The 19698-nt window shown below is 31.4% G+C and overlaps 1 protein-coding gene and 1 long non-coding RNA gene across 15 annotated transcripts in view; one reads left to right on the forward strand and one right to left on the reverse strand.

The window, feature by feature from the left end:
* LRRIQ1 (leucine rich repeats and IQ motif containing 1) overlaps positions 1-19698 on the reverse strand; it is a 111796-nt gene that overhangs the window by 19997 nt on the left and 72101 nt on the right. For 11 of the 14 annotated variants that reach the window (XM_035338121.1, XM_035338052.1, XM_035338058.1 and 8 more), the window contains 2 exons: positions 4241-4373; positions 2567-2627 (listed from right to left, as the gene is read on the reverse strand). In XM_035338121.1, coding sequence (XP_035194012.1) covers positions 2567-2627; positions 4241-4373 — 194 coding nt within the window. Of the gene's footprint in view, positions 1-2566; positions 2628-4240; positions 4374-15629; positions 16079-19698 lie in introns of those variants that run through there. The other 3 variants (XR_004754248.1, XM_035338087.1, XR_004754247.1) reach the window with 2 other exon arrangements.
* LOC118173530 lies at positions 103-18044 on the forward strand. The gene is made up of 3 exons (XR_004754265.1): positions 103-113; positions 5511-5517; positions 17539-18044. It is a non-coding gene; the product is annotated as an uncharacterized LOC118173530 (long non-coding RNA).

The raw sequence follows: 19698 nt of genomic DNA on the forward strand, positions 1-19698 counted from the left end.
AATGAAAAGGGCTAAGACTTCTACGACTTTATTGTTAATATGCAAACACAGAAATACTATTTTGTGTCAGCTAAACACGAAGTCTTAAATTCTTGGAATGCCTACAGATATCAGTTAGAAAACTACATTAATCTAGTATGTTCAGAATCCAGGCTTATGTAACACATACAAGTTAGGGATGCTATTACACACCAGGAAACTCTATAAACGAGCATATGACATATGCATAGATGACTGGAAATGCCCAGGAATGTTTTCCTGTTCTAATTCTCTCTTTGCCTCTCCCTCCCTCTTCCTCTTTCTCTCCCTCCCTCCCTCTCTCTCTCTCTGTGTGTTTGATTTGGTGAATGTATATTTTCATCTTTCTTTCAAATTACCAGCACTTTTCCCACTTTTTGGTAATGATTACTGCTGAATGTTAACTTAATTATTGTCAGGATTTTGTAGCTTTTAACTGAGTTACTTTGCAAAAGTATTAGGATTATGTTCAGATTTCACATTTCAAACTTGAAAAGTTAACAGAATATATATAAATTTTAAAAACATAGTTCTCCATCCATCCATGTGTATAAACCACATTATTATTTCATTGCCTATATAAAGCTGCTTTCTACATTAGAGATACATTTTATTCCTTTATTTCTATTTTTTGACCTATTGCATTTTTCACAGTATTTCATTTATGTGTAACAGCTGTGTAACATGGCACAGGCTGTGACAATCCCACAACATTGCTTGTTATGTGGGTACACCACATAATAGTGTTGTGGGATAGCTGTAGAATTTTGTGGACAGAACTGCTTACTGCAAACAGGATACAATCTACCTATGTGCATATATGCTTATTGATAATTATATAATGTGTAATTTAGATAACATTACTAGATTATGATTTGTTCAAATCACAGCAATTACTTTTTTAGACTTTATCTAATAAATATTAGTTCTGCTGCATCTAAACCCCATCAGAAGTCACCCAATTCATGATTTCAACCAACCCTCCCCCCTCCCCCAGCCCCCCAAGAACTGCATTAACATCATACCAAAGAAAAATCTTAGACAAAACCTGAGTTAAAGAAAATAGCAATAGTAATGTCTAACTCTTAAGAGCATTTATTCTATCATGAATTTTAGAAAAGTTTATAGAAGCATTTCCAAAACACACATATTGCATAGTTGGTGAAACCAAGGAATATAGGTGCTGGAGAGGGCCAAGATTGCTCCAAGTACAGAATGAGGTATGTAATCTTAGAGGCACATGTCACATCATGGAACTATGGAAATTTGTTTTATATGTTATATATATATATAATATTTATATATATTATATTTTGTATATGAATAGAAGACACAGACTTGTCAGTTCCTGAGGTGAATTAATTTGGAAGTAACTCAATGCAGTTCAATATGAGCATTAGCTCAATACCAGCAGTATAAACAAACACACCAAAAAAGCATGTTGCCATACTTTATAAATAGACATAAAATAAATACACAAGACTTGTGTTTTCATACTTGGTACAAACTGAAATCAATAGATGAAAATACTGTATCTATATAAATACAATAAAATTCAGTTTTTCATTGTTCCTCTGATACCGGTGGAAACAAGGAATATGTAAATAAATAGATACTTGCAACCAACACATTAGAATCAAGTACAGCTCAAGCATAAGTAAAATTACAATTAATATTCCATATAAAGCTAAATTCTGTATTGTTTTTAAGTTCTTTTTTTTTTTTTTTTTTTTCACCCCCACATAATTATGTCAACAAGAATATTGCTAACTTGGCAGTAAGATGTGAGGTCATACACTATAAATTGGTGTCATACCACTGCACGCTACCAAAGAAATTTTTGGATATTTCTGACACTAAGTCTTTTCAACTAATAAATTTTCATTATGATTGTTAAATCATTTGTATTCCCCCTCCCGTCAGCCAACAGAATTACCCATTTCAGAAAATACTTTTTCCTTGTTTTTAATGATGCAAAGAAAAGAATGAATCACAAGAAGACTAGAGGCCATTTTATGAAAAAAAATAGTAAAGAAATTGTAGAAATAAATCTGACTTTACACTATTTTTAATAATGTTACTATATTAATATAGAAGTCTAACTTTCTTTTAGTAAATGACACTGTGCATATCAGAATGTTTTAGGTATGTGACTTAGAGAATTTAACAACGTTTAAACTTGTCTGATTGACAAAAATACATTTTCAGTCAATAATGTAATTGGTGCTGAACCATATTTATTGCTTTAAAACGTTTTTAAAGGCTGATTTAGAAGCTTTAAAAAACATAGTTATATTTGATATCTTAAGAACAAAAACAGTATCAAATTATGAAACCAGAACCCTATGTACACATGTGGGTTCTTGTGCCTGAACCTTTTCCTCTGATCTCTGTCAATGGTTGACTTGATTGCCAAATAGAGACGACATTAAAGAATTATATTCAATCAAAAAAAGCTCCTGGTTGTTTTTATACCAAATATGCATTTGAAAACACTATCAAGCCTCAGCTGAATTCTGCAAAAGTCCACATGGAAACAAGTTCTTACCATAAGTTGTACTTGTCCACTGTTGCAGATCACAGGATCCAACTCAGGCAAAAAAGAACAGCTGGGAAAAATGTAAAATGGAAGTTTCAATAAATATCACTGTATTGGGTTCATTAAAATACCTGTGAGGATCTCATCCTGGAAACATTCCTGCTCATATGTAGCTAAGTAGCAGTGACACCATTTAAAATGATTCCATGATATGGTTAAAACATTTGTTAAAGTATCAGAGTAACTAATATTACAATTAATAGTACATAATATTAAAATTAAGAAATTATTAACAACTATTATTGTTTATTCCAATCATAAAACACTAATTTCAAAACATAGATATCAATAAATACAATACATGACTGTTTGCATGTACTGACATAAATTATGACTAAATTAGTTATCACACTATATAGTCTGTTTTCAGTTGCATAAATGTATCAGGTGTTCTAAATAGCCTACCACTGATGTTCCAGTGTAGGTCAGTGGGAATTTTGCCATATGCATAAATGGTATCATAATCCTAAAAATGCCAGTACAAATATTAGTGCATAGCACACACCCACAGAGGTAACAAAATAATATTTAAATAACATTTTAAAAAAAAGCCTTTACAAATTTCTGTGTCTTCTTACTTTCAAACATCATTACATGTTCTGCTCCATTGTTTTCATTCAAATTAAAAGTCATGACAGATATCTTAAACAATCTCTTGGAGTGTTTCACTGTTATGGAATGTGACTGACATTTTCTGAAGAATATCTGCTGCATAGACTTCCTTCAGTCATTGATATAGTTTAGAAATGTGGAATATTTTCCCATGTAAAACATAACAATATGCAGTCTATTTCATTATGAATTAAATACATTTTTAATGAAAGTCAAGTTCACTTATAGTAAATCCATTGCTTGCTTATTGACCCCTTGTTTAGTCCTATTAGAGATGCCCGTGTCTATTCTGCCCATTAATGGTTTCACTAAGGTATCAATAGCTTGACAAGCTTATATTGATAAGTATATGAGAGGCATATACTCACTCTTTTAAAATTCATTTAGGGAATAAAATTACATTTTTCTTTAACTGTATTGATATTTTACCTGTTTAATAACTGAAATAAAATAGAAAGCATATTTACTATATGCTGAAAGCATATTTACTATATACTGAAGTATATATACCGTGACGATGAAAAAAAGAAGGTTTTGAAGACTACATATTAATATTAATATTAATATTAATACATAGCATATAGTTAAAAAGTGGGTGTTTTACTTCCTTAATTGAATCAAACAATATAGGTAATGTGACAGTTGATGTAATTACATAAAACTGTTAATACATACCAATAAAGTTACAAGGTATATAAAGAACAAGCACTTTTTCCTATACTATTTACAATACTAAAACCTTGCTTGCGTAAACCTATGTTTATACTTTATCATAAAGTTCTGCACTGTGTATCATACCATTATCACTGTGGAAGAAGTATCTATTCAATGATTAAAACAATCCTAAAAGGTACTGTGTTTGGGACCCGGAAATATGGTGTACTGTATGCTAGCTACAAAGTCATGTTTGTTTTAGAACTATTAACCTAGGTTTCACTTTACAAGATAAATTTACAAAAAAAAAAAAAAAAAAAAAAAAAAAAAAATCTAATTTAAAGGCAATGACCTCACCTCTTAGTATTTTTTGAACTGGCTGCTTCATAATCTGAAAGCTGTGTATGAAGCCATTGGTATGTAAAGTCTTTTCTCTTTTGTAATTTCTCATCTAAAGTAGTATCCAGCTGAGAAAATTCTTCTTTTTCACCTGGGGAGGAAAAAAGAAACTCTTGTATTTTGCTATTATTTTGAAATATCAGATTGTAAATGATTCCACAGAAAAACCTGAAACCTACTGCCTTTTACAAAAGAAAAGCCACAATTACTTCATTTTATTGCAGAGTCCAACTGACTCCAGAATATTTTACTCTTCAGATATATTTAAGAAATATTTTAAAATTAATTTTGCATTATATGGTTTATTTTCTCTTTTAGGATCAAACAGAGGCCTTCTGAATAAATTTATTTTTTTGGGGAAATAAAATTTTTCTTAATGAAATGTACATAGAAAAATATAGATAAATTGCTTATCAAAACATCTATGAACGCTGCTCACTGTACTATCTCTATGGTTAAAAATACACATTAATTTACAATTACAATTCTATTTACCAATACATAAGGTAAAAACCGGCCATTATATGTAAAAGTGGACACACGGCAATTCTATTCCTCTGATCTTTTAGTGATACTTTAATGACAGCTTCCAATATTGGATTTCAAAGCAATTGCATACCTTATTATTACGTATATTTTGGCACATGAAAGAGACTCCAAGAGAATAAAACATCAACATTACAACAAAAAGCTGCATAACTCTGGAGGTTCTTCAGTCTTTGGGAACATTCTGGTGGATACCTGACATGTTTTGAAGCATAAGGAAGAGGATGCCAGAATTGGAAGAACCTACAGAGGAAGCATCATTGCTGTGTGTGGACAGTCACGAACAACTTTTTATTGTCTGCCTTTATACATTAACTTTATAGGCTATGTCTTTTTGGTACCTGCGACTTAAGAGACATAATTTATGAGACATCAGAACATTTTTTTTTTTATTTATTTAACATTTGGTTTTGCCTTTTTTCCCTCTTTAATCTCACTTCAGAAGACATTACCTTACTGCTTTCTGATGATTATTACTTTTTTCCCTTTCAAAGATTTTCCTTACTCTCCCTGACAATGAATTTAGCAGTGACTGAAAGTTATTTAGTAAACTGTAGGGGTGGACCTCTTGCACTTGAACCAGCAAAGTATGTAAGTCATTCCACTTTGTATAAAGCCCATTTACTCACTAGGAATGATTTAACTATCAATAACTATAATGGCATAGAATATCACAATTGAGGTGAATGGTTTCCTTACACTCTTTATTTTAAGCCTTTATTGACATTCATGTTTTGACAATATGACCTGCAGATACAGGCTATTCACAAACGTTTTCAGAGGGTTGCTATATTATCTGTAATATTTTTATTCTTTTCTTCCATAAAAATTATAATTTCATTTGCATGAGCGGCAAACTGTTGTTTCTCAGTTCCCTTTTACCTGACTCTGCAGTATGCTTACTGCTTTCATCTTTTAGCTTTAAAGGAATATTGTTAAAGTATCATAGCTGTTTATAAAAGCTGGAAATAAAAATGTTTTTGGTTGTGCTCTTCATTTATCTCAGTACAGGGAATGTCTATTCGAATGAAATCCATTCCTTGGGCTGAACCTGTTCAGTTGTCTAATCCATAATACACAGTCATAGATGTCTTGGTAGTTAGACAGTCTAGAAGTTAGATGGAAGAATATACTATCTGCTGTTGTAAGGTACTCTCATGTACCTCCTTGCTATTGTATATACTGTCAGGAAGAGAGAAAATTAAAAGCTTAGATGGAACATCACTGAATTATCCAAATAAGGTTGTGAGGTCTGCCTAGAAAAGATCAAGCAGTGAACTGCTGGATCACTGTCAGATATTAAATTAGAGAGTCATAATAACAAAATTCATCACCTTCCTTGAATACAGCAGAAGCCACTTCTTTCCTAAGTTTATGATATTCTTTTCCTGTGTTCCTAGATCAGCAATACAGCTTTTTGAACATTTGTAGTGAACATTTGCTCTCTAGTGAGAAATAATTCCCCAAGACATTAGCTTTACATCCCATCTTATTTATATTTACAGGAAAGTTTGGTTCAGTATTACCCGTATTTCTCAGGAGAATTATTTCTTCCTAGCAAAATGATCAGTATTAACTAAGCATTTGCTAAAACATAGCCCTTTACCTCTATTACAAGGCAAATCTATGTATGGATTTAAAACCAATATTAAAATCATAGAATCATAGAATATCCCAATAGAATATTGGGATGTTACATATAATCTATACATAATATGTAATATATGTATATATAATACATACATACATACATATATATATATGATAGAATATATCCCAATAGAATATTGGAAGGGACCCACAAGGATCGAGTCCAACTCTTGGCCTGCCCCTGCCTTGCATGGGAGCTCTGCAGGCAGCCCTGGCCTGCCAGGGCCAGAGACAATGGTTTATTTCCAGCAAAGATTTTTAATATTACAAGTTCATGTCCAAGTCTGTGTATCAATGACAGTCAAAAGAGAATGTACGTAAAATAAGCTACAATAAAACTTACTAAATATATTTTTAACTTGGCAAGTTATTTTTCCAAAATGATTGCTTATCATTCACCTTTGTTGCAGTTTGGATTTCTGATGGAATTCTGTTTGAAACAGTTTTGTTTATTAAAATTTCATTATATATATTCATACTAGGATTTTTAAAAAATATTGAAATGAGAAAGTGATCAAGAGAAAAGTGCACCAAAAATGCAGAAAACAGTATTCTGTTTTCTTATTTGGAACATATCCATAGTCTTATATTTTAATAACAACATAAATCTTATTAAAAAAAATACTGTTATGAATTAAAACACAGCATTACCACTTTCCTGTTCCACTTATGAACATCATGTGTTGGAGGATCTTGGGTATCAGTATCATTAACAGGCATTTGCTTGATAGCTTTCTTAAATTAAGGCTCTGTTTTTTTTTAAAACCTGGACATGATTTTGTAGAAGTACTAACACTCACAAATTCCACAGAAGTTCATAAGAGCTGAAAGCATTCTGCAACTTTGAAATGGATCAGACCTATAATCTTTAATTGTTAAACCCAGAGAACTCTTAGAATATCAAAGAAAAAAGGAACACATCAAAGAAGGAAGAACCCCATAAAGAAAAAAAAAAATCTCAGAGGTATTTAAATTAGTGTACACACATTAGATTATCATTTCTAAGCTTTCAATCTATTTTTTTTTTTTAACAACACAAGTTAATAATTTACAATTGGAATAGTCTTACATTTGGCATTTGTGCAATAATGACTTTTAAGTGTTACCAATTAATCTACACAGATGCTGTGCGCTTAGGTCAGACTCCACCACAGTTTTCAGGGGAACCTAATGCCATTTTCTTGCAGAATTTGAGTACCTAAGTAGAGAGAACCTATTTAGAAGAACCTGGGCACCTGAAACGTCCTTGAAACTAAATATTACAGGAAAATAACAAATTATTTCCTAGGTCTCCAAATCCACATGCAAACCCATAATAACCTGAACTTTTGGATCCAGAAAGATGTCAACCTCAGTCTGTCAAATTCTGTTTGCTTGGTGTGCTCTGAGGCAGCAGATCTCATGTTCAGTTTAAAATATAGATGCTGTTTACATATATTATGTTAGACTATCTCTGGATAATCTATTAAGTTAGTTATAGAAGGGCTAAGAATCTGTGAACTACTGCTGGTGAAGTGCCCTAAGTTGTAGATAGAGTCAGGCTTTTTTCTCCCAGGATTTTCTTCAAGTTTGTTGTATCTTGTGCCCTCAGTTGTAGCAGTCAGCTTTAAAAAGGGGGTTAAAACATCCCCAAAGATAATAGCTTGGGATGTAAAAGCTGGAGATTCAAATCTCACAAGGCTAAGGAGTACCCCAACCCCATGTTTCCCACTGCCTAAGGAGTCCCTCATACTCACATTCCCCACTGCAAGGTCATGTGCTATTAACAGCAAGCCAGTATACCAAAGAAGATAGTAACACAATGTCTACATTCAGAGAAATCCTTCAGATTCTGCATTTGCAGATTCTGATCCTGACTGTTTTCAACCCCAAACTCTTTGTCATTTTTATGCAAAGGGGTGCTGAGGCATCCAATTCAGCACTGACTTTTGTTCAAATCTATTTGTTGACGATGGGAAGATAAATATTCTACTTTTGATATGACACGTTTCTTGACACAGAGAAGTATGTTAAGTCTGCACTGTATCTAACCATCTACAGTTAAATTTTGAGTTTAGAGGGTTATTTATTCACTTCAAAATTTGCTTCATACAGAGTACAATACATATAAAGTTAGAGACTATGAAAATTAAGACCCATAATGTGAAAAGAAGGGCTTGGAATTTCTTCAGTATTCTAAGTTTTCCTCCCTTAATATAAAAAATCTGTGATCAGAGTTAATTTTCTCAACATGTATTCTGGAAACGGTGCTCTTAATATGGGAATTAAGTAGCTGAGTTGGATATAAACTTCATGTCAATGCTATTAATACATTGATTTTTTTTCTTATCTGTCAGTATTCTGGTATAGATTAGCAGCAGTCAGCAATATAAATTCTGAGAGTGCCTGCATGTGAGCCTATATTCAAATGTACTAACTATGAATACATTATTCTGAATAAAAATTAAAATGATGCATACCCACTGAGGATTTTTATTATTTCTCATATCTTCTATAATGTTTTAATAAATAATAAAAAATCTCAAATTCCTAAACCTAAAACCCATCTTTTAATCTCATCCTCTCCAAACTTTAAAATAAAATACAATAATAAAAAAAAAAGACATTATTTCTGTCACAATCTGTACAATACATACAGAACTGAAAGCTAGAACAACACAAGCAATAACTCTGATACTAAGGCAAGAAACTGAAGAATTTGGAAACAGACCAGAAAATACTTAAAACAAAAACAAACAAACAACAAAACAAATAACCAAACATAAACACCCATAAATTTATCCTGGAACATAAGAGAAATGTGAGGAATTTCTTCACCCCCACAAAACTTAACACATTTCTCAGTAGTTTACTTTGTCAGAAGTTACTACATTCACTTATGTATTACTACATGCCCATAATACTGTTTTAAGAAAATAGATGGTAGTTAGTGTGGTCTTTAGCATGTACACAGGTATTCAGTATATACATTAGTAATATTTATAAGATTTCCAGACAGTTGTTAGCATCATGTAGCAGTAACTGATGTGGAGTTTGCTTCACTTAAAATTATAAGATCACCAGATCATGTTTCTTTATCTACAAGTCAGGTCTCGAATTTTCTTTATTTCTACCTTAAAAATAAAGAATCTTGTCTGTGACATCAAGAGATTAATTTTAGATTTCATTTTCCAACTGAGTAACTTTTGACTAAAGTAATTAGCATATCGGGGGGCAGAATGAATGAAATACAGAGAATATTTATAGCAGTGCCTGAGTGCACAGATGAGTAAAAGATGAAACAGACATTTTTTCAAATGAATACCACATGAGGTTACAACCTGAAAAAAATCTTGATGCTACAAATGCATTATCATTTATGTCCAAAGAGTTTTGAATAAAGGAGTGCTGATCAAGCCACAGGAGTACGTGCTTCAAAAATCACAAAAACAAATATAGAAAGGAAGAAATACTTTTTTAAAACAACTTTTCCTATTTTTCTCTTTTTTACCAGATATTTCAGATTCTTTCAGTCAATAATTAAGGTCTACTATATTACTCTTCCATCTGCAAACTTCCTTCTTCTCTCTAACCTCATCTGCCATAGAAATTATCTCCTTTTCACCACGCAGCTGTTCTTGACCTCACCCTCACACTCATCCTTCCATTCTGAAATTCAGGTTTTTACCACACTCTTAGTCATGAATAAAATGAGACCATAATCTTTTTTTTTTTTTTTTTTTTTTTTTTTTGGCTGCCCTTTTTCTCCCTGTTTTCATTTCTATTTTTTGTTATGTTCTACACTACGGTCTGTTTTAGGGTGATTTGCACCACTAAGAAAGATTCACCTCCTTGGTTTATTCTGCTTCAGTAGTTAATATATTTCAGCCTCTCTCACCTGTGTTATCTTTCTGACCTCTTAATATTAGATTATGCAAAAGCTGAATACTTTCACTGAGATTCCTAAACCACTGAAATTTTACAAATTTCAGCTTCTGAATTCAAGGAAAACAGAATTTTATACTTAGAACTTCCCGCATTCTTTTCTATTTCACTGCTTGTTCCTGTCTCTGCGTAATACACCACAAAGACTATTTGTCAGTATTGATTAGTATTTATACACAGCTTATTGGTTATTCTCAGTTTCTTCCTTTCCCAACCTTGAAACAATTCAAGTCTTACTTAATCTTCAACAAAATGCTTTTCAAATGCTTCATTTAAAGTTATTTACATCTATCCATATTACAATATTGCTGATTAAGTTCTCTTGGTATCTTCTAATTATTTAATCTCTTTCACAGCAACACACTATCATTTATACATTTATACAACACACTATATTTATTGAAAATGACATAATTTCATTCTATATAAAATTGCAATTGCTTAAGTCTTTCACTCTTTTGTGGACATGATACCTTTCCTTTTTTTCCTATTTTTTTTTTTTGTTGTTGTTGTTATATGTTTCACTGACGTGGCATTAACTTCAAGGTAGAATGAACTCTGTTCCTTGCAATTTATCCAACTTTCACAATGTTATGGGCTGTCACTATTTTCTCTACTCCACTATTTATGTTAAACATGATTTCTCATTTATCTTCTCTAACTTCCCTTGTTACAATATTGGTTTCATATCATGCCATTCCTTAAGACATACAACACCTTTCTGAACTGATTTATAAGCCTAAAGAAATATTTAATCTGAGGTGTGTACACGAAGATTTCACACATGCAATTGCTGATTTTATTTTTTGCTAATTTATTACTGTTCTGATCTGATTCAGGCAGTTAATCTTGTGATAGGACCTGAAGATGTCAGTGGGAAAAAGATTGTGATCAAATAGTGGAGGACAAATAAAAATAGTAATACAGGAATACGCTACTTGGGTCAATTAGAAAAGTCAGGAAGAAAAAATAAGGGAATACTAAAGTAGTTGTTTAATGAAGGTCCACGCCCTCTAATATATTTCATGACATTCCCTTGTCCACAAAAGTATTATTTCTTTAAAATTAACTCAAAAACCAGAACCAAATTCTGCCAGTTGACTAATTTTCTACCACTAAAGCTTCTATATTTACAATTATGTAGACTGTCCTTACACATTAGTTCAAATTAATAGCAAAATCAAAATATTACAACTGTCAACACTGGAACCCAATATACGATTAAGGTTATTTTAATCTCAGTCAGTGACAAAGGCCATCTGAATTTTAGAGCACAGAAAAAGCGGGACAAAACAAAGGAAAACAAAACACTGTTTTAGTTAAGTCAGCAATCAAAAATTGTGAGGTTAGGTGTATTTCTGATCAACATTGATCGATATTTAGCTCTGGTTACTATGGTTTGCCATTTATTAAGTTTTGAATTAAATGCTATATAATTACTGACTCCACTCAGTTGAAATATATCAATTGTTCTGTGTATTTTTGTTTGTACTAGAAGAAGCACTGAAGGCTCTCCAAACATCATCCTCTTCGGATCCATTATGCTGAACAATTATAGCTGTGATAATAATATGATAAACAGTATTATTATCACTGTAGCCAGAAAATTTCATATTAGTGCTATATTTTAGAAGATGTGGTGATAGTGAAGATGAACTTCTTTAGGAGTTAAGTGTAAAACAACAGATGACCGATAAGATGGAGAGTATACAGAAAGAAAAGCTGGCCCACTGCCACAACCAATAATGATATTTGCTTTATCAGGTTACTCAAACTTATAAAAAATAAAAGGTAAAAAAAGTTGCATTACATCTGAAAACAACTACAATAAACCAAACCAACCAACCAAACAAAACCAACCAACAAACCAACAAAAAACAAAACAAAACAAAACAGATTAATATTTCTCAGCCCAGCCACTAAAGATTTGTTTTATATATAGGTTTGGAAGTAACATGAAAAAGTTTCATGTTTGCTAGACTAAATTGGTTCTTGCTAAAAAATATAAAACAATTTTAAAGAAAATGAAAACTATAGGCATCATATTAGCCACACGAACACAATGAGGTGAATTCCTGATGTAAACTGCTGCCTCCTGCAAACAGCACTCTTCAAGATCCACTTGGGTTTTTACGAGTTCTGAAAATACATACACTTATAGCACTACACTGTTTCTTCACATTATTCTTGTTTATAGTCTTCTATGAATATTGTGTTCTGTAAACTATATACTAACTGCTTCAGCCACATAAGCAAATTTCATCAACAGGTCTGCTGAGGAGTAAATTTTGAATACTGTTACCAAAATATCTTTGGGAGTCAAGGCCCTTGAAGAAACAAAGAAATTAAGAAGTAAAAATTTGAAATGATATGTCCAGCATTTCCATGCTCCGTTAACTATGAGGAAATAGGATAGAAGTAGATTGAGCCTGTTATGTTTATGCTTACTGCCTACACTCATCTTCTGTCTGTTCACCCAAATCCACCTTGTAAAGAATCCTCCTCTAGTTTTTCTAATGTTATTTTGGAATTATTAAACCCCTTAATGAAGGATGTTTTCCTTCAATGGAAATGGAGTTTATATTGCTCAAGAGAAAATTAAGGAATGTACAAATATTTTTAAAATAATTATTTTGATAAATTTTAATTCTATACATTCACAGTTTTTAAGATTAACTGACAGAAACAATCAAGAACATGAACAGAAGTGCTTAGCTGCTCATTAATGAAACAGAATTTCCAAGCAAGAAAATATTATCACTTTGTATGGAGGGCAAGCAAGAGGATTATCTTTCTTTACATTAAATAAACCAACCAAAATTAATTAAGATATCAGATTTTCCAAAGAAATTCTCAAAATAAATAAAAATAGATAAATACAAGAGAGCATTTTTTATGAGTGCAGGAGGTTTCAGCTACTGTGTTGCTCCCTATGATGTGGGCAAAAAATACAATAAAACAGTAAATTTTATTGAGTGGGACAACTATTAAGGTAGTTTTTTTTTTTATACTGACAGACTTAAAAATAGAAGAGAGGGACAGAAAAATTCAAACCCAATGAAAGATTGGTTCAAAATAACAATTTGAGACTGCTATGTGACATCTATGTCAAGTATTAAAAATAAATACATAAATCATTAATGAGGAGCAACATGATGTTAGTAAAGTGGACTTAAACCACATTAATAATTATCTCATAATTTTATGCACAAGTAATTAATGTAAATTAACTACTGTAAAAAAACATGTAATGGTCTATCACAGCTTGGGAATGTACATTTTAAAAAGTCTTAATTATGTTTACCCTTGAGAATAAACGTTTTCTCTAGATAGTTATCTGAGTAACATATGAACTTATTTTTAAGAGCTTATGTTCATCAACACATGTGATGTGCACAACATGAGTTTCACTCATTGGTACTTAGTGCAGAGTAACACTGAAACAATTTTCTGTAGTTCAATTTTGAATACATGTGAATCGGTCACGTACTCTATTACAGATACATATCATTTTGGATTTAAGTGTTTTATTTTGTGTGGGTAAAACTATTTCTGGCTTACTTTCTGATGTAGACTAGAAATACCTGTTGGCATTTGATGAGGGTACTGTGACAACACTTCATAGTTTTGTCAGTGAGGTAATGAGTAACAGTAGAACAACTTTACATTGTCAAATACACACACAAAATCTACACAGATTAAGTCCAAGGTGGCTGATTAATTTACTTCATAGTCAAATGCAGAGGTATCACCGAAGATCAGGTCTGCCATTATGTCAAACGTAAACATGGCTTGATTTAATGCTTATTGAGTTAAATGGCGAAAAAAAAGTCTCAGACTCTACATCTAAAGAGAGGCAAACCCCAAGCAGATACAATTCTTATATATTTGTCTTCATCTTAAAAATAACTATAAATAATAGGGACTTACAAAGGCAATAAATACAGATAGATATAAAAATACCAATTCTTCTTAAGAAGTTTTATTTATTTATTTATTTGGTTTGTTTATATGTCATGGAAGAAAATAAACAATGTTAAACTCCAGACCTGTTCAAAAAAGGGAATCCCCTTTGTAAAGGATGGGTGAAAACAAAAGCAAAAACATGATTTGCTGGCAAGTTGCCCCAGACTAATTCTTAATTGATGTTGTTCAAAGTGCTTAGTACTTTTATAGACTTCTTTACAAACTAGATTGAAATTTTCAGCTTATAAACACTTGAAAAGTGCAATAATTTAAACACAGCACATCATTTTAGTTAAACCAACACACATTCAAGAGTATTTAGCCCTAGGGGAATTGAACTTAATTATATTGATTTTGAATCAGTTATTGTTACAACTGCTTATTTTTTTCTTTCTATACAAAGAAGATTCAAATGATTTATCTCACTGAATAATGAAAAAGGAATAATTTTACCCTGGATCCTCCTGTTCTGTTAGGGAATTTTGTTTTGACCTTTTTGTAAATTATTTTTTAATGAGAAAATGAACACGCTTGATATATTATTCTTGGAGTAGGTTTTAGTTTATTTATTACTAAATTAGTTTAATTTAGTTTAATTAATTTATTTAATTAGTTTAATTAATTTATTACTAAATTAGTTTATTTATTACTAAACTTCTAAGCTAAATTGTTCACTAAACTCTCCACCTCACTGACATATACATAAGTTAAATACCGTGATTCTGAATAGTTGAATTTGCCTCATGTGCATTCTGTTTATATTTGCCATAACTTTTAAGACAGCCATAAACAATAAACTTAAAAGTATAATTTGTTTTGCTTGTTGTTCAACAACAAGTAAAACAGTTGTCCAGTCCTAACTTTGCTTATTTGTAGCCACTTATCTAAGCTTATGCAATTAGCACAGGATTCAAAAAGGACTAAAAGCACATAAAGTCCAATTATATAAGTGAATTCACACTTGAAATTAAAGAACTTCAATAGATAACCTTATACATTTTACATCAGAATAATGAATCAGTTAAGTTTTACAATCTTACAGATTAAACTACTCTATTAAAATTATATTACCTTACATGGGAATTCTTATAAAAGATATAAAAATAAAAAATTAACTGACCAAAGCAGTTAGGATTTGTAACAGTCACTGTCATGGAAAACGAACATCATATTTTTAGCAAGTTTTAAAGTAACAAGACAATGTCTGCTTTTTACCTTATATCAGAGAATGTTTTATAAGAAAAACACTAATATAGTTTCCTTTTTTTTCATACAAAATATATAAATTATAACAAAATATTCTGAGCGAAAAGGTGAACAGAATCCTTTAAAACAATGGAGAAATATTAATCGTAGACAGAAAATCTTTATAAAAGATATAACATTTCTATAATGTAGCAAGATTTTTCTGCTTTTCTGCTCAGAAAAGCTAAATACAGTACATGAAAAGCAGTACATTAGAGGTACTGATACAGCCACTGGAAAATGGTATATGAACTAGCAATAAGAATACAAAAAATATACATGAGTAAATACACATTTTTTTCTGTATCTTGTAACACAGTTCTTGAAACTCTGAAATCTTTGAACTTCTCCAAAGTCTGGTTCAGTGAACGAATGCATCAAGGTATACTAAAACTGCAGAAATGTCTGAATAGCATCATCATCCTCTAGGCAGTCAGGTCTCTGAACAGATTTTCTCTCAGGATTCTGGTTAGAAGAGGAGGAAAAGAGGAGAATAGAATGCAATGAGGTAGCAAAATAGTCACTAAAACCAATATATTCAGTTTTCCTTAATACTTAAGAAGTCTTAGTTTTACTTACCCGCTCCCAAATTCCAAACAGATTCTTCAGTTTTCACTTGACTAGTCCTGAATAACTGTACATCTCATAGTGCTCTGTGACATCAATACTGTCTCCTTGTGCAACTGTATTAATTATGCAATGAAAAAAGAGAATTCATCCCTACTATTTCTATAATGAACAAACACATTGTTGATGGGAAATCTCAAAAAGATATAGCACTCTTAGGAGAAATAAAGTTTAAAGTCAGGAATTAGCATGACACATGGATAACATGCATGTTGTTAATAAACTGAAATAGTAGTAATTATTTGTACAAAAGTATAAAAAAAATATTGAGCAGTCATAGCTATGGAAGAAAGAATTATTAAAATTTATTCCAAGTAAGTTTTTATAAATATTTCCATTTGCAATAAATGAAAGATGTTTGAAAGAGAATTTTGAATACAGTGCACACAACTCACATGGTATGATGACAGTCTATGCAATGTTTTAGCATATGTAGACCAGAGTACAAGTAGAGTCTGACAAAACCTAAGAAGGCAGACCTGGCTAAGAGTCAGGAGTCACGCTTATTAAATTGAACTCTCAGGGGTATCATGCAATCAGAGGTCACAATCGAGGCAACAGAAGCAATGTCACGATATCAGAGAAAGGGCCAATTCAGACCTGCTCCCTGACAGGCAGTGAGGTCAGGGCTTGCGGCAAATAACTGTATTAAAAGGGAATATTCTCTGCACACTTTTAGAACTGTCATCTGAACAAACAAAGCCAGGTCATTGGTAGGTTAAATCAGAACTTTCTGCCTTAGTAGCACATAGCTTCTTTTCTTTCTACATTCACTACTAATTTCTCAATTACAAAATATACACCCATCAGATGCTAAAGCAAATTCTCAGGAAATTTAACTTTGAAATTAAAAAAAAAAAAAAAAAAAAAAAAGATAATCTATCTTTGACAAAAGAAATCCCTGTTCTCTTCATAAACTGAAAATTACTGAGCTTGTTTCATATCAGGAAAACAAAACAAAGAAACATGAAAGTGGTTTAGGGTACTGACTTCAGTTTCATTCAGTTTCTTAGTAACCTTTACACTTAACTTGGTCTTAAAAACATTCATAAAATGTAGTTATTTAAAATCTACTTCTTTAATAATGATTGTGAAAGTGAAATAAATTTCTTCTTTTGTCTAGCTACTTTAATTTGTTTATCTGGTTACCTGGACTGGGTTATCTCTAAGATTCTAAAAATGTAGTAAATTATGAAATTATAACCATACATCAAATTCATTAAATTGAGAAGAAATCTACAACAGAAGAACTATTCTAGACTGTCGTGTTAAAAAAAAAAAAAAAATGTAGATTTTAGATTGTAGATTTTTATTACAATTTTTAAGGTGTTCCTACAATTCCACATCAAATCATTTAAGTCTACCATATATACTGTCTCCTTTTATAGATTACATGAAATTTGTAAAAGTTATAGGACTTACCTATACTATTAGTACTGAACAATATAATTTTTTTAATAACCTGACTTCGACTTGAGTGATTTCAATGTTTTGCCTGAAAAAATGTTGCACATTATTGAAATATATTATCTGTGTGATCCACAACATTAATAGCTATAAAAAAGAGAAAGACTAAGACGTACATTCAATATTAAATACGTTATCATATGAAAAATAGCATTTTTGGATAGCTGTATATCTCTGACCTCATTAATGCTACCAGTTCTCCGTAACACCATTGTTCACCTTATAGAATAGGATAAAAATGATTCCTTTATAAGAAACTTTAATCAATTTTCAAATTAATTAAATGCTCTGGGATAAAGGCCTTCCTTAAGTCCACCTTTGAGAGTACTTGAAGTATGCAAAGATATTGCTATTAAACATAGCTATGGGAAATATTTCTTTAATTGTGATTTAATATGAATCCTGTTGTGCAACTGAAACAAGTATTTATTCCTATAAAATGTTACTAAGAATCCATTTTATTCCTTGTTCTTAGTTCCAAACAGAATGGAAATATTTCTGTAAGATGAGCTGTTGTGTAGTGCAACAGTTGTGATATTTCTAAGGACGCACAGCACACTTTCCATAAGTTATGTTAAAATACCATTCACTTACCAAGATAAATGTAATGTTTGAAATATTCATTTTGCATAATACTTAGAATGTATTTGAAAATGCACTTTTAATGACCTCATCATTAGCATTTTTTTTTTCATGTAAAATGAGCACCTTTGCATTTTGTCTACTTTTGAGTAGAAGCAAGACAAATAAACAAACCATTCCAATATTGACTACAGTCCCCAGGCATCCAAACAAGTGACAACAAATTCAATAATTACTTTTACCTACACTTTCTAAATCCAAGTGCTTTAACACTTTATTTTAGAGGAGTTTAGCCAAACTTATTCTCCCTCACCCCCTCCAACCAAATCCATTTGGATTTAACTTGTTTCTAAAATTATCTGTCTTTTGCACTCTAAGACCTGGGTCACAACCTTACTTAAGGACAGGAAATAGTTATCAGGTCACTGAATGGTCAAATGGAAAAGGATTTGAAATGCTTCAGGACTCATGGGGTCTTTTCATCCAAAATGATTGCCTTATGTATTATAAAATGTTGTGGATCTGAAATGGAGTCAACTTATCTCTATATATATAGGCTGAGAAGACATTATCTAGCTTTTGCACATAAAGTTCAAGAAAAGGAGAGATAAAATTTCAGAAAACGCAAATGAAACTACCAGAAATACTGTGCTTCCTTATTCAACAATGCCATAAACTAGTTCTCAACCTCCGATGAAATTTTGGGTGAAATCTCATTCCTACTGAAGTCATCACAAGGTAGTTAGTTAGTCATTAGCAAAATAGCAGTAAGATTTTTTATTTTTTTTGCCCCAATGTGCACTTCCTTTTAACCACTGTGCTAGGAAAGCACAGGTGACATAGCTTATATGTTGTATAAATTTCAAGTTTCAGAAGATTTTTGGAACAAACACATTTATTTCCAGTGCATTAATAAAGTCCTGATACCACCACAAATTGCAACTCTGCAAAACAGTAGAGGCAAGAACAAAGAGATAATACACGAGCAGGTGAAATATGTGGTCAAAATCAGAAATATTTAATAGTAGAATAGTGGAATACTGAAGACTAGAACCACAGTGAGATTTATAATACTAAATTGGAATGTATTCCTGAACTTCCTCTTTAGGAACTTCAGGCAAAGAGAAAATCTTTTTCTCTCTCTCTTTCTCTTTTCATCTTTTTTTTTTTTTTTTTTTTAATTGAATGTAAAAAGCAAAAATTGTAATAAAAATGTCATATGCCTAGATCATTTATAAATATCCAAATGCTGAAGTTTACTACATGAATGCACATAAATTACATTTTATTTATTCATTTTTAAACTTACATTATTTCAGGATTGCTTCATTCTAGGAATAGAGAAAAAGCCTACATTATCATTGATGGACAGGAGACTGGAAAATTAGGCACAGATTTTATTTTTTAGT

This window comes from Oxyura jamaicensis, chromosome 1 (assembly GCF_011077185.1).
Source record: "Oxyura jamaicensis isolate SHBP4307 breed ruddy duck chromosome 1, BPBGC_Ojam_1.0, whole genome shotgun sequence".
NCBI classification, from domain to species: Eukaryota; Metazoa; Chordata; class Aves; order Anseriformes; family Anatidae; genus Oxyura; species Oxyura jamaicensis.